We start from the raw sequence: 20,119 nt of genomic DNA on the forward strand, positions 1-20,119 counted from the left end.
GGCAGGGTGAGAGAAGAAAGGAAGAGAAAGTAGGAACATAAAAGGGTTTATCTATGGGATTTCAACAAAATGGTGGTGAGCCAAAACCCTGAGACTGGGAGCTGAAATTCTGGGGTTTCATCTTCACCCTCCATCCAATGCCTTTTGGACCTGGATCTAACCTCTTCCCCTACAATGTGTCTCTCTGAGAAGGCAATGTTGCACCTCCACACTCACAGAAGCAAGATGGAAGGCAAGGTCTCAGAGACAGTGGAGAGGGCTAACTTTCAGGATGAAGTGGGCCCTCTGAACCCTGAACCTGCAGACCAAATCAGAACATGCAACTTGGTGTGGGCTTCAAAGTGGGACTCCCAGCTCAGCCCATCCCTGCTCGGGGTTCAATCTGAGAGGCCTACCCAACAGCCATCCTAAATAACCCAGGACATGAGACTCCAAGTTTAGGGTGTAATGGGGGAAGAAGATCACAGGATCAAAGATTTAAAGAAAAGGAAGGAACATTAGAAGAACCTTATCTAGTCCTCTCATTTTACAGATGAGGAAACTGAGGCCCAGAAAGGAGACAGGAGTCAAAAAGGCATATTCAGGTACCTATATATATATGTATGTATGTATGTATGTATACACACATACACATATACATATACTTATATGTATGTGTGTGTGTGTGTGTGTTTGTATATATACCTGGAAAGCAGAACAACCAAGGTCTTATCAAAAAATCTCAACTTTCACTTCCTTTAACTTGTATTCCCTCAATACCCTCTCCAAATACTATGAAGATTAGTTATGATTCACTTTATCTCCCAACACACATACATATATATATATATATACACACACACAACACACACACACACACACACACACACACATCCCATGCACTCTCCGACTAAAGTCCCTTCTGTTGCTAAACCTCATGATGCTGAGAACAGAGCTCTAGCGACACTCAGGTTTGTCCATCATGATCACAGAGCGAGGCTGTCTTGGACCCAAAAGTCCAGCTTTCTAGTTCCTCTCCACATCAGCCAGGAGATGTCTTCCCTCACAGCCTTTGTTGATGTCAGTGTTGAAGAGGAGAAAGCAGAATGAGGGGAGGGCACTCTAAATGATTCCAATTAGCTTGCTGAGGGTGAGTGGTGAATGAATGAATGAATGAATGAATGAATGAATGAATGAATGAATGAATGAATGAATGAAAAATGTATTAAGCACTTCATACCAGGCACCTTGCTAAATGCTGGGGATTCAAATACAAGAAGCAAGATCCCTTCCCTCAAAAAATTTACATTCCAGTGAAGGAAAACCACACATAGAGGGCCAGATAGTCACAGAGGTGTTGAATGGAGACATTGGGTGAGTGACTGACTTCTTTCCAGGAAGGGTATTCTTGACATGCTTTTGGTTTCCAAAACACAAGGGAATGGGGATGAGCAGCATGACACAGAGATGGCCTGAGGCCATTATGGTGGGTCTGGAGGTGCATAGACATGGTGAATTCTCACCAATAAGAGCAGGGAGTGAGAAGGGGGTGGAAAGAGCGGTTGGACTGCCAGGCTGGGTGTTGGAGGGTGAGCAAAGCAGCATGGCAGGAAGGTGGGGTGTCAGAGGCTTGGGGTCCTAGAGGGGCTCTGTGAAGAGCTTAAGAAAGGGGTAAGCAACTTCTTTGATCCCCAAGAAGCAAAGACTTCATACCTCATTGTCCTCCATCCCTGAGCTGGCCAAGGATGTGGGTTCCATTTCTGAGTCCCCATAGCCTCCATCAGGGATATAATTAAGGACAAGGAGTCACTTCTACCTTCCTCTGTCCTGCTTTCCTTACAATCCTGCTTCCTTCTGTTGGTCAGAATAACTCAAACTCACCCTCTCCCCAAAACCCCTCCACCTACCCCCCATTCTCAGGAGTGCCTGTGTCCGAGACCGCTGGGGAGTTCCCTTCTCTGATCTACTCCCAAGAACTAGTCTTTCCATCTCTAAGGGGCTCAGCTTCTCCCTCTGGAAAAAGTCTGGCTTCCTCCTTTTTCCCCCATCACTTTCAGAGATGTGATAAAAATGAATAAGACAGGACTGGGAATCTAAGGACCTGGGTTCGAATCCCCTTCTGCCACACACTGGTTATGTAACCTTGAGCAAGCCACTTTCCCTTCTTTGGGCTCTGGTTTCCTCCTCCTGTAAAATGAGATGTCTGGACTAGAATATCTCTAATGTCCTTTCCAACACCGATATTCTAAGGCTATATGGCTGTTGCCCAGTTAGTTTCCTGAGCTGTTGTGCTGGCATGCTGGAGGGAGGGGAGATGAGAAAGGAGAGATGGGGATATTGCTGGTAGATTCTGAAAAAGTTCTGATGGCAAAGCTCTGTAGCTCTGACTGAACCTCCCACACTTTCAGGGGAATCAGTCAATCCATCTGTCCCTATTGTGTTTGGAACATCCCTTGTGGAGAGGGTCTGGGATAGAGAGAGAGCCAGAGGAAGGAGGAGACCCAGACCCCGTCCTCAGGGAGCCCCCAGTCAGATGAGACTCAGTCCCTCAGAGGGGGTTAGGATACAGATGGAATCACTGACAAGGAAAAAGAGAAATAAAACTATATTTACGTTAACCCAACTATAACCTACAAGGTTGCCTGGCTCCTTAGAAGACTCAGGTCCTACTCCCTAGGATAGGAGGGAGTCAAAATGTGGCTCCTGCTTGGAATGGGATCTCTCCTTTGACTATGACAGCTTCTACTCATCGCCACCGCTCCATTCAGATTCCAAGGATGGGATTTGCTACCTGTGTGTACCTAACTCTCCTCCTCCTATTTCCTAACTTCTTCAGAGAGCCAGACTGCCTATCCAGTGCTGCCTAACCTACACTCTCCTGCACCACCAACATAAGCCTCCTAATCTGTGGTCATCCCCATCCTCCCCTCCATACCTCTGGAGGAAACCCGACCCCACTGTCAGCTCCCCAAAATAATCTAATCTAGCTCAGTCCCACCTCTCCCCAGAAGGTATCCCCACTGACCCCTTCCACTGAGCTCTGAGGAACCTCCATGTAACTCAGTGGGGTATAATCTCCTTTATCTCTTTCAATGTTTTCCTTCCCTCCTCACTTTAAGGCAGGGATTCTTAACCTTTTTTGTGCCAAACACCCCTCCTGACAGTCTGGTGAAACCTATGGATCCTTCTTCAGAATAATGATTTTAAATCCATAAAATAAGATACACAGGACTAGAAAAGAAAATCATTATATTGAAATATATTTCCATCCAGGTTCGTGGACCCCCTCTGAAATCCATCCAAAGGGTCTGTGGACTCTATGTGAATCCTTGCCTTTCCCCTGATGATTCCTCATCTCTCACTTCCCTCTTCCAAATCAGTGGAAGAAAAGGAGGAAGGTCAGTCTGATCCTTGGTCCCAGGCCATTACTCCACTAGGCTCATTCATCATGCTCTCAGACTACATCAGTAATTCCACATTCACTCCTGTCACCTACTGAAATCCAGGTCTCACATCCCTTGAAAACCTGGTTCAGGTTTTTTCTCCAGCTGGCCTCCTGCCATCATTTTTACTATTTCAGCATCAGTGGTGACAACCCATTGGGCACCCCAAACTCCAAGTTCTTTGCCTTCCATCTCTATTCCACCATCAGCCACCCATACCCCCTAGACCTTATCCTATGACCGACGGCACCTCTAAGATTGCAAACTCAGGGTCACCTTGTATGCCCACAACTTCCTCAGCTTTCCCACTCCCACTGAACCTGTGCTTTGCCCAGGCCTGAGTCATCCCCACCATCTGCTGTCTCCATTCCTACTCCCAGGTCATGGAGCATTGCTTAGGCAAGGTCACAGCAGTGTGCAGACTTGGCCCATGCCAAATTCTTGCTATCTAGTTTCTACTAGGGTTTTTGGTGCCATCTAGCCATCTTTTTGCCCTCTCCACCAGCTTATCTTTGATTTTTAAAAAAATCAATATAAAGCAGAAGTGAAGGTTATGTAATTATAATGACCAAGTGTGGCTGGTGGGGGATGCAGAAGTGGGGGCCTATGGATACAGAACACTCACTAGGCCATCAGGCTCAGCTGCTGTATTGGTTAGTTCTGCCGAATTGCTCGCTCTTTTTATTCGGTTCTATAATGGATAGATGGAGAGGAGGGGAGTGAGAGAGAAGGAAGAAGTCATAATAGTCACAAATGAAGGTGATATAAAAACAAAAGACATCAATAACATTTTTGAAACTTAAAAAATTCATGTTTTATTGATGCCTTTAAAAATAATCAGTCATGGGAGCAGCTAGGTGGCACAGTGGATAAAGCACTGGCCCTGGATTCAGGAGGACCTGAGTTCAAATCCGGCATCAGACACATCTCACTCACTAGCTGTGTGACCCTGGGCAAGTCACTTAACCCCATTGCCTAGCCCCCCCCCCAAAATAATAATAATAATCAGTCATTTCCAGTTATACCACGTCCACCCAGCCAATGAGCCTTCTCTTGCTTGGGAAAAAAAAAAACCTAAGAAAATGCAAGGGACAGATCTCCCAGACCCACCTTCATTATTCTCAGCAGACGAATCTGATGTCTCGCTGTGTGGAGGGTCATAGATGGGGGACTTAAAACTTATCTAAATTAGGAACTCAAAGTTTTAAAAACTGAGAAAAAATCAAATACTAATTTTTTAAAGTTTATCTAATCCAATTACCTCATTTTACAAATGAGGGGACTAAGACTGACAGATGTGAAGTGACTTGCTAAGTAGCAAAATCACCATCTGAACCTGGGTCCTCAAAACATATCTCGTTTTATCCTCACAACATAGATTAATGCTATTATTACCCTCATTTTACAGATGAGGAAAATGAAGACTAGAGCAATTAAGTGATTTGCCCAGTGCTAGAAAGTGTTTGAGGCAGGATTTGAATTCAGGTTCTCTGATTCTAAATCTCTCATTCTTTCCATGATACCACAGTGCCTCTCTCTCGGCAGCCTATGTATGTCATTGGTCCTCCTCGAGAACGAAGGACAAATAACAACAATAACAACAAAAACAACTTCATCCTATTCCCTCCCACCTTCTCCAGGACCTTGCCTTTTCAATTATCCTCTTTCTTGTACATATTGTCCTTCTTCCCCTGTACCTTTAAGCAAAAACCCTTCTCTTTGCCCTGACAAACCTTCACTCGATCCAAATGCTCTCATCCTGTTTCTTTCCTTCCATTCACTGCCAAATTCTCGAAGGTGTGGTCTATACTTGCTACCTCCACTTCCCGACAATCCATTAGGTCCTTAATCCTCGAAATCTGGCTTTCTTCCCTGCCACTCGACTAAAACTGCTCTCTGGAAAGTTACCAGTGACCTCCTAATTACCCAATCCAATATCTTTTTATCTGCTCTCATCCCCGATGACCTTTCAGCTGCATTCGATACCATGGACCATTCCTTTGACCTGCTCCTCCCTTGACCTCCAATGTCCCCGTAGTGTCCTGGATCTCTTCTTACCCCTCTGACTTCTACTTATTGATTCCCTTTGAGGCTTCCTCTTTCCCTTTCTCTCCCTGTGCTATACCCCAAGCCTCCAGCTTCCTGCTCTTCTGTATCTGACTTCTCTTCTTTGATGATACCATGACTTCAGCTATCACTCACCAATACTTCTCTCCAGCCCTAGTGTTTTTACTGGGTTCTAGACCTACATCTCCAACTGTCTTACTGTACCTTTCAATTTGCAAGTCTTGCTATCACCGCAAATGTAATTTTGCATTGGATGAGAAGGCAGGTCCCAAACCAAACTCATCTTCCTCCCCTTAACATCAGCTACACCCTTCCTGACCTCCCTATTTCTATCAACATCACCTTTATTCTCAGAGCCTGGGAGATATCTCTGATTCCTTCATCTATCACACCCTTGACATCCAATTAAATTTTTAATTTTTTAAGATAAATTTTTAACAATAACTTTTCTTTTTCCATTGACTAAATTTCCCCTTGTATCTCCCCCCTCCTCTTCCCAGAGAGCCAGCCCATATAACCAAGACTATTTTTAAAGAAAAAAAGGAAGAGGAAAAAGGAATCAGCAATACTGATCAATATACTACAAAAACTCTGAAAATATCTGCAATGTACAACCCATGTAGACCCCCAGCTCTTCAAAGGAGTGAAAGGAAGTGTCTTCTCATACAACAGCCAATCAATGAATCACCAAGTCCTATCAATCCTTCCTTTATACTCCTAAGATCACCAGTCTAGTCGAGGTATTTTCTACCACATGCCTGGTTTATTAAATCAGCTTTCCAACTGCTCTCCCTGACTCAGTCTCCTCCCTTCTTCCCAAAGATTTGGCAGATCTTAGAATGAGAAGAGGGGTCCAGAGGTCTTTTGAAGCTCAAACTAGTCCAAAGGCACACAGCTTGAGGTGATTTTCCTAATGTTTTATCTCTGTATTTCATTGGTTCCACCACCTCATTAGTGAAGTGTTCTGTTCCCAGGGCAAATTACAACTGGTCCATTCCTTCTCATTCGGTGTGATTCTCATCCACCTCTTCCTGCAAATCTCTCACAGAAGGGGGATGCACAGGAAGCTTTCCTTGAGTAATTTACCTTGCACCTACATTTTAGAGGCACAGTTATTTGCATGTTGTCTCATTTGAACATGGGCTCCTTGATAAAAGGGATCATGATTTTGCCTTTCTTTGTATCCCTTGCACTTAGTACAGCACCTGGCACAAAATAAATGCTTAATAAACGCTAGTTAACTTGATTTGTAGAATCTGGTTCTTTCATCAATTTGGGGATACCCTAAGGTCCTTGCAAACAGTGTTTGTTTAACTCACAGTATTTATATCCCCAGGACCTCCAACACCGCTGGGCACACAAACAGCCCATGATAAATGCTTGTTGGCAGATAGGCTGATACTAGTGGTTATCCTTTAGTCTCTCTGTGGGATGTGCCCACCTCCCAGATACTGCGCCTGCTTTCCAAGGACCACCCTAGTCAAATCTGGAGAGGCTCAACACCAGCATGATGATTGGAGGTCAGATGATGACTATTACAGCCAGGGTGATCCACAAAGCAGATTGAAATACAGAATGGCCCCCAGACCTAGACAGCCCCCTTTCATGTCTGCAGTAGTGACAAGAGAGTGGCAGAAAGGGACTTGGAGGCCTTCAAAGTCACACACTTCTCAGACCATCTGCAGATATCAAATAAATCCTTGCTCCTCTTCATGCGTGATCTTTGTCCAATGACCAAAAAGTTAATAAACTGTACTATGTCCAAATGAATATTCTTATCATGAAATCCATACACCTAAAATACTACCCTCTCATGGGATATGTTGCCCTTCCCCATTCAAAGAATGTCAACGACTCCCCAGTACCTCTGTCCAGCCTTTAAGGCCCTAGACAATCTGGCACCTGGTAGGGGGGAGAGAGGGCTGAGGTATTTGGACTTGATCCTGGCTGATGCTGATAGAATCAGATGATGTAAGTTTGAATCCTGGCTCTGCTTTTCATTGCCTGGATTACCTTGGTCAAGTCACTTTTTTTAGCCTTTGATTCAGTCATCTACAACAAAGAGGGCAGTTGGATGAGATGACCTCTAAGTTCCCTTAAAACTTGAGATATACAAGCTGTAAAGCATCCAAAGACAATGTGTGCTAATTCATGAGGGAGGTGCTAAGCAAAGCATCACATGAGCTTCAAGGGAAGGGGAACATTAAGGAAGGCTTCCTGGAAGAGGCAACATGTGAACTGGATTTTAAACAGGCAAAAAGGAAAAAGAGGACAGCCACAGGATCATAGATTTAAAGTTGGAAGAGACCTTAATGGCCATGCAGTCTGACCCCCTCATTTTACAGATGAGGAAACTGAGGCCCAGAGAGGTTAACTGACTTGCCCCAAGTTCCTACAGGTAGTATCAGAGATGAGATTTGAACTCCTGTCTTCTGTGTGCAAAGTCATCTCTCTTTTCACTGTACCATGCAAAGGGAATGTAGCATGATTAGGGAAGAATGACAGCACAAAGGACAGGGCTTGAGTGCAGCATATTTCAATTGAGGAGAGAGACAGAGAGAAATAGTGAAAGAGAGCAAGGAAGCAAAGAAGGAGAGAGAAAAAGGGAGAGACAGAGAGATAGGGAGAAATAGGGAAAAAGAGAACAAAGAAGCAGAGAAAGAAAGGGAGAAATAGGGGAAAAGAGAACAAAGAAGCAGAGAAAGAAAGGGAGAAATAGGGGAAAAGAGAACAAAGAAGCAGAGAAAGAGAGAAAGGGAGAAATAGGGAAAAAGAGAACAAAGAAGCAGAGAAAGAGAGAAAGGGAGAGGGAGAGAGACAGACACAGAGACAGACACAGAGACAGAGAGACAGGGAGAAGCAGAGAAAAAGAGAGAGGAAGTGAAGAAGGAGGGAGAGAGAGACAGAGAGAGAAAGAGAGAGAGACAGAGAGAGAGACAGAGAGAGAAATTGGAGTCATTGTTGTAGATGAGATTGCCTAAGGGGAGAATGTTGGGGGGAAAAAAGCAGTTGAAGAGAAATAGGAAAACCTTGGCAGTGTCATATTTCTAAAGCTAAGAAAAGTATCTAGTTATAGGGACTGGTCAGCAGCCTCAAAATCTGCCAAGAGGTCAAGAAGGATGAAAACTAAGAAAATTTTATTGGATTGGGTGAGCAAGAGATCACTGACTTTTAAAAGAAGCGTTTCCATGGAGTGGCTCAGGTAGGGGCTAATCGCAATAGGCTGAGGTAGGAATTCATAGTAACAAGGCTATGGCATCATTGATGTTAGTTTAGCAGTGATGATGACAAGAGAGACAGGACAATAGTTGGATGGGATAGAAGGGATGAAGGGAGGTTTAAGTTTGGGGAGGCTTAAACATATTGGTAGGTGAATGGGAAAAACCCAGGAGACATAGAGGCAATCAGAGACAGAGACAGGACAAGGAGAGAGAGGGAGACAGAGAGAGAAGATGCATGAAAGAGGATAACAGAGAAGAAAGGTAGGTCCTAGCAGGATGTGGAAGGAAGTGAGATAGAGGACAAAGGGAAAGAGATTGACCTTGGTGAGATGTTGGGATGTTCCCTCTGTGACTGGAAGGAAGGAAGACAGAGAAGGAGATAAATTGTAGAATGGAAACACATTAGACTTGGAATTGTAGGATCCTAGCTCTGAGAGACAAGGTCCTGGAGAAGGTGCAAGGTGATAGGATGAAGTACATGCATTGCTAGGAGAAGGGTCCATGTGACCCTGAGCAAGTCACTTAACCTTTCCAGGCTTCAGTTATGTCATTTGTAAAATGAGGGCATCAGACCCAATGACCTGGGAGGACCCTTCCAGCTCTAAATCTCTATGCCTATGATGCTAAGCATGGAGGAGAGGAGCTTGAGGGAGCTTAAGGTTAGATGGGCTCCATCACAAATGAGCCAGGTTAGCTGTAAGTGTGGAGAATAGGACAGAGGCTAGCTGGGAAAGAAGAGAAGAGATTTGAATGCAGTGGGGAATGACATAAAGAATCTACTTACTACCGTGGCAACTTAAACAAGTCATTTAACCTTTATGAGTCTCCATTCCACCCTCTGTAAAATGAGAGGGTTGTACTTGATAAGCCTCTAAGGTCTCAATCTATGGTCCTATGCCTACGTGACTTCTAAATCCCCCCTAGTTCTAAGTACTATGACCCCAGAACCACCCAAATGTGCTAGAAGCCAATGGACATGGAAACCAGAGAGGCCAGGAAAAATGTCAGGATTCCAAAGCCTGGTCTTTGGCAAAAGAAATCAACACCCTCTGAGTTACAGCGCTCACAAGGTGGTGACAGCGGTGGCAAAGAAGGGACTCCAGATGTCCCAGAGCTCAGATGGGAAGCTGTCCCCTGTTTTATCACACAGACTAAATCCCAGGACAACCCAAACGTCTCTCTGAGGAATAAGCTGATGGCCCACTTAGCCATAGACACAGTAAAATGCCAAGACAATAGAGAAACTTGGACAAGCTTCTGGTGATGAGAAGTGACCTATATTTCTGAGGACAAAGTCACCTCCCTGCAGGGTCGCAGTCTCTGAAGGGAAGGGGACTTTGGGCAGCTGGGTCACTAGAAAGAATCAGGGACAAGATGGACAAAAAGGGAGTGAATGGACTGTGCACCCAGCTGGGATTGGGGATTTCTGAGCCCACTACAAAACTGCATTCCTAGGCCCTTCCTGGCACTAACCATCTTCATTTCTCTTCATCACTAAACTCACCTAACCCAGAAGATGTATCTCTTGATATTCCATCCCTGACACCAAGCCCCCATCCCTGAGGCTGACTCCTCACTATTCCTGACACTGAGTTCCCTGATGTTAAACCCCCACCCTGACACTGAACGCCATCTCTGACATGGAGATATCATTCCTGATACTGAACCCCCATCTTGACACTGAGATATCATCCCTGGTATTGAACTCCCATCTTGACACTGAGCCCCTATCCTTGATAGTAACTTCTCACCATTCCTGACACTGACCCTGTTGTCTCTGAAAATGAATCCCCATCCTGACACTGAGTCCTTCATTCCCGACATTGAGACCTTCATGCCCTGATATAGAATTCCTATCCCTGACACTGAAGCTCCCCATTCATGACACTGAACTCCACAATCTTTGACACTGAGCCCTGTTGTTATTGTTATTCAGTCATGTCCAACTCTTCATGACCCCATTTAGGGTTTGCTTGGCAAAGATAGTAGAGTGGTTTACCATTTCCTTCTCCAGCTCAATTTACAGATGAAGAAACTGAGGCAAACAGGGTGAAGTGACTTGCCCAGGGTCACACAGCTAGTAAGTGTCTGAGGCCAGATTCGAACTCCCAAAGATGAGTCTTCCTGATGCCAGGCCAGGCACTCTATCCACTGAGCCACCTAGCTGCCCCACTGAACCCTACCTATGGTGTTTCACAAGTCAAGATATCACCCTTGTGATGTCACTGGTCCTCTTTGAGAACGAAGGATGAAGAACAATCCCTCACACTCCTTATTCCTTCCCAACCTCAGAACTGAGCACATGTCACGATGCTTTTCTAAAGCAACTTGAATATTGAGCCCAAAATGGAGGTAGCAGATGAAATCTTCCTCCTCAACTAGAAAACTCTCAACTCCAGGGCTCAGCATTATCCTCCTCAACCTGCCCTAGCCTTTAGATAAGACAGCAGATGCATTGGAAATCTGGATGCAGAGCCCAAAGGCAATGCCTTCCCTGACACTTCTACTCTTCCCACTTTAGGTCTTCTCTCCTCCTCTTATTTCTCCTCCTATGACCCGGTCTGTTTCTTTATCTTTGTAGTATATAACTGGTCTACAAGGACTCTGTAAATCATAATTTCACATTTATGGATGGAAAGGGCCTCAGAGATCGTCTGATCTAATAGATTGTGCATCTTAACAGATGAAAGCAAAATATAGCAGAAAGAGTTCTAGAGACCTGAGTTCTAATTCTAGCTCAACCACTAATGCGCCACAAGTCACTACATGACCTTGAGCAATTCACTTCTCTCAGGCCTCATTTTCCTCATCCATAGAAAGGTCATCATTAGATAATAGATGTGAAAGTTATGCTATGTACAGCACCCACAAGGTATTGTTATCAGCACACCCACAGGTCAGTGATTCTGCTATCATTGTCCAGTCATTCAGCCATGTCCAACTCTTCATGACCCCATGGACCACAGCACCCCAGGCCCTTCTGTCCTCCATTATTGTCCACAGGGTTTTCTTGGCAAAGATACTGGAGTGGTTTGTCATTTTCTTCTCCAGTGACTCATTTTTTTTTCTCTCAGAACTCTCCACTATGACTGTCCATCTTGGGTAACCCCAAACATCACAGCTCATAGTTTTAATGAGCTATGCAAGGCCCTCTGCCATGACAAGGCAGGTGGACCAGGCCAGTGATCCCAAGAGGTAATAGAACTACCTGGCTTCAGGTAGGAGGATGTATAAGGAGACAGACAGGTTGGGAACACCAGGTACACACCATGGGTATGGAGTCCGGCCTTGCCCAGCCTAGTCAATATGTTCCACTTGGACATTCCTCAGTCTTGAATCCAGTCTTCTCGACTAAGTCCAGCCCCTTCCCTGAGAAATCTGTATTGCATTCTTACACTTAGTCCCCTGCAAAGCTAAGTTTTGGCTGGACTTTCTTCAGCCCCCTTGAACTCCTGAGGTAGCAAACATTTGTAGTTAGTTCCTGAGAACCTACTCTGATATTAAGGTAAACTGCATCTGAAGCAGCTCTGGGTTTCTCTGGTCCTGGTTCTAATCTAGTTCCGAACTTCTACAGAAGTTTCACAACTCTTTGCTGATGCCATCCTACCTGGGAATGAAAGAGCTGGAAGGATACTCCCAGGTCATCCGTGTAACCATCTCACCTTATAAATGATGGAACTGAGACGTAGGCCACGAGAAGCCATTTACCCAAAGGCACGCAGTGAGTTAGTGGCAATGCCAGAATTCTAATCCAGGGCCTTTGACTATGAATGTAGCTCAGGGCCACACCAAACTATATCTACTCATTTTTTAATCATAGACCTCCAAGTCTATAAAGGTCCAGAAAGAGAATATGATACAATAGAAAAAGAGGCGGGCTTTGGAGCCATCAGACCTGGGTTCAGATACTGACTCTGCCTCTTACTACCTCCGGAAGGTTAGATAATTCATCTAAACTCCCTAGCCTCAGTTTCCTTGTTAGATTAGATTCTAGCTATAAATTTAGCTTTATAAATTCTAGCTATAAATCCATGAAATTACGATTGACAGTACCTGGTTAGTCCAACTTTCTCCTTTAAAAAAAAAGGCTAGGGGTAGCTAGGTGGCGCAGTGGATAAAGCCCCAGCCCTGAAGTCAGGAGGACCTGAGTTCAAATGTGACCTCAGACCAAACACTTACTAACTGTGTGACCCTGGGCAAGTTATTTAACCCCAATTGCCAAAAAAAAAAAAAGGCTAGATTTTAGAATCACACACTTAGGCAGAACCAGAATTCGAATCCAGGTTTCTTGACTTGTAGGCTCCTGTTATTTTCATTATATCACACTGCCTTCCTTCTCCTCCTTTTTTCCTTTTGGTCTCCTTTTCTTTTATACACACATACATACACACAAATATACACACACAACACCTTTGAGCCCTGTGCCTTTAGCAGAACCCAGGGTTCCTTGGGTCTGATCATATGTTATCTTTACTAAGTCCTTACTTATCTACTCTTAACACACACTGCCCCCATACGCTGTCAGTCAATACCCCTAAGCATAGATATTTACATGGGACCCCAAATCCTGTCCAAGTAATAATGTCCAAATAATGTACTGTTCAAAGGGATATTAAAGACCCAATGTTCATCCTTCACCATGTGGGCACTTAAGCCTCAGGATCCACCTATGTCTGACCAGGTAACTTACAAGAAAGCATCTACATGGGGTGAGGAGGGGGGGCCTTCCCCCAGCAGGCACAAGCTTGGATGGCCTCCCCTTGCCCTTTATTTTCTGAGTCTACTGAGTGCTTTGGAAACCTGGGAAGTAACAAAAAATGACAGGAGAGAAGGAACAGGCCCCTTCTTTCCCCAGGAGGTAATGAAGAATGGGCCTTGGGCTGATTACTGTCTACCTCAAACCACACTGGAGCCTGGGTTGGAAAGGTCAAAGGGGCAGGAACTGAAAAGAGGGAAATAGATGTGTCCTCCACAGGACTGGGTACTTTGAATAATGCTCTTGCCTCCCCAACAAGACCATAAGCTCCCCAAGGACAAGAGAAAGCAAAGTATTATATTTCTAGACCAAAATATTTGACAGGAGAGGACCAAGGGGTTGGGCTTCCAGTTTCTTCCTGGCCCCAATCCCTTAGCATCTCCTTGAGTCCTGTGGCGCTCTGGATGGCAAGGGGCCCTGGAGGGGGCAACTCCTACTCTGGATTCATGGTCAGGTGTGGCAGATAGAGTGTGGACTTGAGTCAGGAAGATTTGGGTTCAGATCCTACCTCAAACACAAGCTATGTTAAGAAATCTTTCAGTCTCCATTTCCCCATCTGTAAAATGGGAATAGTAATAGCACTTACTTCAAAGATTATCCTGGGGATCAAATGAAATAATGTATATAAAACACCTTGTAAAGCTGAAAGTCTGACATAAATGTAATCTATGATTCTCATGTCCCAATATACCCCAGTCTCCCAATCTCTTTCTCACCATATACACTTTAGATCAAGTACTCAGAAAACTAGGTTGAGGCAACAGTCTCCTTAGCTTTGGTGTCCCTGTTTCTATCCCCCCCATCTGTCTTCCTTCTCAAGACTGTCCCTTTTTCTGTCCTCCAACCAGGTCAGCCTCCATAGGAGCTGAGAGTGGCGGCCGCTGGGTTAGAGAGCTGGAGGAATGCCACCTTGGCCCAAGGGACAGAGAGGTCAATATTCTCCATTTGCCATCCCCATGTCTTCCCCTCTACTTTTCCAGGGGGACTTGGTGTACAAGTGAGGCCATCACACCAAGGAACAAGGACCTGAGCATCCAGGGTCCCGGCTTCCTTCCTAAGCCCCAAGACGGAGGGCTCAGGAGCCTACATGTCTAGCCCCTTGTTCAAGTCATCTCTCAGCCCTCCCTCTCCCTTCTCTTTCCCCCCAAACCCCAGGAGACCAAAGTAGAGTCTGACTAGACCCCTTTCCTTCCCCTCCACTCCCCAAGCTCTCAGGACCATTAATCTATCCCCCTCCTGCCCTCCCTCCCACCACCCTGAGTGATGGTCCATCTATTATGCATGTTCTCTTCCTGCTCTCTTCCATCTCCAGTCCTCCCCCTCCTTCCACCACATCCCCCCCCACCCTCCCCACTCCCCTGTTAGGGCTTTTAACCAAATACATTAGCCAGGGACAGATGCCAGACTGACAGATGTCTATAATGGTAGTCTCCATTTCCTACTTCCCCTTTCCCCTCCCTCAACATAAATCCCCTCTGCCCTCCTTCCCTCTTCCCCCTCAAGTCTCAGCTACACCCTCCAAGTCCTTCTTCAGGTTTGCATTTCTGTATAGCTGGTCCTACCCAATGTCCTCCATAAGGCTCTGGCCCCCTTCTTTTCAGGGTCTGGTACCTGACCTCCTCCCTCAAAGCTTCAAGATTGCCCAGAACTCCAAATGAATATTCCATCTTGGTGGTTATTATTCACACAATATTAATTAAATATTAATTGCAATTAATTTCCTTCATTCTTAACCTTCCTTTGAGACACCCTAGGGGACAGCAGCTGAAAGGGAGCAGGTGACAGTGGGAGGGCTTGGCAGGCAACGGTTTAGCTGCGGATCTCAAAGCACCTTCTGGACACTCCAGACTCTGCCTTCAAAGGAAGGAAGGAAGAAGGACTGACAAGTCTCTCCACCCTAAAGTAGGGAACCATAAATAGAGCTGAGATGTCCTCAGTGAGATTTTGGGGCCGAAGAAAGAACCCAGGAGTTTCAATTCTTGATTCAAAGTTTCTCTCACCACTACTCCTCCTCTCCCATACCCCAACCAGGCCCAAAGTTAGCCCTATTTTGTAACAAAACTGTTCTCTCAAGGAAAAGGAATTTAGAAGCCTGGGGAATGGGGTATATCAGAGAGACTGGGATGGAGAGCTTAGAACTCCCCTGCCCCCAACCAAGTCTTTGAAGCACTTAGCTCACCAGGGCAATTGGAGATGAGTCTAGAGAGCTTAGCAGATCCAGCTGTTCATCAGATCTTCCCAGCCTCCTGTCTTGCAGCCCCTTAAGCATCTCCCTACAGAAAGGGAAACTGAGGCCCAAGAGAGGCAGGGCTTCAGAGGCTGAGTCAGTTCCTGAGAAGAGCTGGAAGGTTCAGGCTTGTCCTGTGGGTACCTCATTCCCTATGTCCCTTATCCAGGAGTCTAGGGAAGCAAGTCCTCTCCCCAAAACTTGCCATCCAGTTAACCATGCTCCCTTCCTAATGCATCCCACTCACCGGGCCCCCAGGTGGCTCCTTGCGTGCTCTGGTGTCCAGCTCTTGCTTGCTGATCTCTCTCCCAGAGCTCTCCCCCACCAGGCGGCTGGGATAGGTGACCTCCGAAGCATGCAGCCCCCTGTCCCAGGGATGTTTCCCCCACTGCAGGGCTCCTGTTGGCCCAGCCACCCCACCAAGACCTGCAGAGACAAAGCACCTGCTAGGGGGGAAGGCACCACAGTGGGGGAGAGGGGACAGGGAACAGGGACTGGGACAGATACATGAACAGAATGATGGACTCCCCAGAGCCCTAGGGTTATGGTGTCACCTGTGGAGACCTGAGGAGGTAGAGTCACCGACAGGGAGGGAATGGCTGTGCTGGGCAGTCGGCAAGGATGAGGAGCGATGGACCAGATGGGCCCTCCTCCTTTATTCCAGCCCAAGCATCACTACAGACCCCCTTCTCCAACGTCCCACGGGGGGAGCTGGGAAACCTGGGCATCCCAGCAGGGGGGTGGCCCCGGTAGAAAGACAGTTTGGATGGGGACAGGTGGGTGGATGGCTCCCTGGCACACCTCAACCCTCCTAAACTCGGTGCTCCCCCCACACACACTGCAGAAAAATGTGGATGCAGCAAAAATATACTGCAATCTGGGGGGGGCAGGGAAGATGGGCCGGGGCTGGAGAAGAGGAAAAGGGCCTGGTCGAGGGGCTGGGGAGTGGGGTAGGATCTTTGCGACCAGGGCCCTCCGATTGGGACTGGGGGAAAAAGGGGGGCACTCACCAGGCTGTGGGAATAGGGCGAAGAAAACGACGAAGGCTACCAACACCCAGCGGAGCATCCGACTCATCCTTCCCTCATAATCTCCCCAGGTCGGGGGGCTGAGGACAAGGAGGGAGATGCCCGGCTGGGGGGCCGGGAGGCTGGGGTGGGAGCCAGCCGGGGGAGAAAGAAGGCGAGGGCTGGAAAGGGGGTCGCTGCCTCTGCTGTCTCTCTCCCAGGCTGGATTGGGGTGGGGAGGCTGGGATTTGAGGAGCAGGTGAGGGGAGGGGGGAGAGGGGCAGGGGCCGGGTGGCCGCCCCCAGAGCTCAGGAAGAGGGAGCCGTCTCCATCCCCCTGCGGCGTGAGCCCAGTGTTAAGTGCCGAGCTGGGGGAGCACGTGAGGAGAGAGCCCGCCCCCCTTTCCCTTCCCCCTCCTTTCCTCCTCCCCTCCCCCGCCCCGCCCCGCCCCGCCCCAAACCAGCACAGGGGCAATGCCCGGCCACCCGGGCACCCGGGACAAAGCCCAGCCGAGGCACCGCGGGAGGGAAAGGACAAAGAGAGAGGCGGCCGTCCAGCTCCCCTCCCCTTCGGCCCCCTCTACCTCCCCAGCGTCGGCTCCAGGCTTCACCCGACCCTTTCCTTTCCCTCCCCAGGCACCCGGCTTCTTCCCAAGTCGAGCGGGCAGGTTCGCAGGGCTGGGGATGGCTCTTCCCCCCCGGCCCCCTGAGGTGCCCAGGCCATGGGCCAGGAGCCCCTCCTGCCCCTCATCAAGGGGGAAGGTCATTCCTTCTGCTTATCTACCTCTGCCCAAGTCCAGAGACAACAGGATACTCCACTGTCCCCCATTAGGAGACCCAAGCCAGAGCTGCACTCTAAAAGGAGCCAGGCACTGTATAGAGATAAGTTTGGGGTGGGGTGTAGAAGACAGCATACCCCTAAAGAAAGGAACACTGGGGCGGGGGGTGGGGCGAGGGTGGAGTAGGAGAGACATCCTCACCTCTTTTCATCACAACGTTGTCCCAAGGGACTGCTCCTATGTTCAGGCTAGGCTCTGGGACCAAGAGGGATGGGGACTAGGACTTCCCCATTCTCATCCTTAGAGACCTTCTTCGGAGGGTCACTGAGGCTGGGGAGGAGTCACCTCACTGGGTGAGGGAGAGAATACCAGGGCTCATCCCATCTAGCCCTCTGGTCCATTGAAACTGACCACAGAGGAAGAATTAACGTGGAGGCTAAGGGTTGGGGTAGGGAGCAAGTGACTATCTGAATGGGGCAGAGAAAGGTGCTGTAGAAAGACCAATACAGGGGAGCAAGAAGGAGGCTACTAGGAGAAGTGTGGCAGGGACCCATGATCAATTCTCTTCTCCACCTCCTTCCTACAGGAATCATACACCCACTTGCTCTCCCTGCAAAGTGGGTTATTGCTGAGTTGACCCATGAATTGGTGTCTCTGCCATGGAAGGGGGCTCAGCTACGCTTCCCTTGGCTCTCTCCATCAGTCACTTCTTACATTGCCCAGCTCCTCATCAATCCATATAAATCTCCTTGGTCTCTTACTGACCCTTGACCAACTTTTGTATCAGCACCCCTTTATCCTGATCCTGTAGGCTCATTGCTTCTACCCGCTCAGGGTGCCCTCTACCTTATTCTTCAGGAAGCCTTATTTGATAAAGTCCATCCAAGAATAATAATAATAATAGGACATAGGGACTGGACCTCTGATATCATTTGTATATGCATGTAAGGAAATTTCCTCTAAGGAAGTTGTTGTTCAGTCATGTCTAACTATTCCTGACTCCATTAGGTATTTTCTTGGCAAACGTATGAGTGGTTCACCATTTCCTTCTCCAGCTCATTTTACAGATGAGGAAACTGAGGCAAACAGGATTAAGTGACTTGCACACAACTAATAAGTATCTGAGGTCAGATTTGAACTTAGGTCTTCCTGACTCCAGGCTCTGGTGTTCTATCCACGATGCCACTTGAAAGCCTCTCTAAGGATGTAGTTCCACACTTTTTCTGTAATTTAGTCTTAGAGAACACCCCTGAGTAGTTAAATGATTTACACAGGTTCACATAGGCAATAAGGTTAGAGGGGGGCTTGAATTCAGGTCCTTCCGGCTTCTTCAACTGGACCCTATCCACTAAGCCCTCTTTGCCTCTCTAATAATAAGAGCTGACTTATATAGCAGTGCCTTATGTTATCTCATTTATCCCCCAACAATCCTGTGAAATAGGTGCTATTATTATCTCCATTTTGCAAGTGAAAGGTTGAATGAAATAATGTATGTTAAACACTTATAGAACTACATAAATGTCCCATCATTATTATTGAGTAGTAAATGTCTGGGACAGCATGGCAGAATGGATACAGAGCTGTCCTTGGTATCCAGAGGCATGACTTTAAGTCTCATCTCTGACACATCCTAGTCTGTGACCAGGACCACGGACAACTTCCCAGTGCCTCAAGGCAACTCCCTATAAAAATAACTTGCAGAAAAAACCGGTGATCAGCTGCTTTTGGACAGTTTCCTTACTGGAAGTTCCCTGCATTGATAAAAATCACAGATCCAGTACTATCCCACTCAAGTGTTTGGGGCAGGATGCATACCTAAGTCCTGACTTTCTAAGTCTTCCCCCATATCAGTACTGACTTGGTGCCTCCATGAATAGATCCTACTAGTCTTCTCTTAGACAAAGCCAGAAGCCCTGAGTTTGAGTCTCAGATCTGAGCCTCACCTTTCTCATGCATAAAATAGGAGTCATAATAATTAGCCTCATGCCACCTCCTCCTTAAGGCTGTCATGAAGACACAAACATAAGCCACTGTGCTTATCTTGATCCAAGCCCCTTAGATTTAGGTTCTTCCCTGAGGGCCATCTGGTATCGCCCATTCTGCACAGGGAAATTATAGAACAAACAGGTAGGGCCTGGCTCCTATCCATTCTTCTAACCTCCACCAGTCTTCCCAGTTGCTGGTTCCCTTGCTTTGGGGAGCTTTGTTGGAGTTTGGTCCTGAAGTTCTGGCTGAGGCAACAGGTATTTCTTCTGCTTTCTAACTCCCTCATCTTTGATTTGGAGTAGGTGGGAGTGGGGTAGAAATCACATAACTTGGGAGGGGATCTGAGCTCCTGGGTCCCAATTGTTTTGGCTCTTGAGCTGGGGAGTGAAAGACCTGCCTTGTTCAGGGTCATTGGGAAGAGGAGGCCTAGAGACAGGCCGTCCTTCTCACTGTGCCAGCTGGAGACTGGGCACCCACTGCAGAGCCAGGCATGCAGCCCACAGGCAGCAGGCACCAGGTTAGCACAGCTGAATCTTTCACTCTCAGACCCTAAACAAGGTGAGGGACAAGAAGGCTGGAACAGGGAGGGAGGTCATTCCATGCTTCCTCTGGAGACTCAGGCCACAGTTAAGAGGGTGGTGGTGGCAGCTGGCTC

The 20,119-nt window shown here is 47.2% G+C and overlaps 1 protein-coding gene across 3 annotated transcripts in view; it reads right to left on the reverse strand.

Moving 5' to 3' along the window:
• ADAM11 (ADAM metallopeptidase domain 11) overlaps window positions 1-17,035 on the reverse strand; it is a 36,333-nt gene extending 19,298 nt beyond the window's left edge. For all 3 annotated transcript variants that reach the window (XM_020997736.1, XM_020997735.1, XM_020997734.1), the window contains exons 1-2: window positions 16,704-17,035; window positions 15,941-16,119 (exon numbers count right to left, since the gene is read on the reverse strand). In XM_020997736.1, coding sequence (XP_020853395.1) covers window positions 15,941-16,119; window positions 16,704-16,770 — 246 coding nt within the window. In that variant the 5' untranslated portion in view covers window positions 16,771-17,035. The remainder of the gene's footprint in view (window positions 1-15,940; window positions 16,120-16,703) is intronic.
• Window positions 17,036-20,119: the final 3,084 nt, after the last annotated feature.

Source organism: Phascolarctos cinereus, unplaced genomic scaffold, assembly GCF_003287225.1.
Source record: "Phascolarctos cinereus isolate Bilbo 61053 unplaced genomic scaffold, phaCin_HiC Scaffold_5;HRSCAF=322, whole genome shotgun sequence".
Classification (NCBI taxonomy): Eukaryota; Metazoa; Chordata; class Mammalia; order Diprotodontia; family Phascolarctidae; genus Phascolarctos; species Phascolarctos cinereus.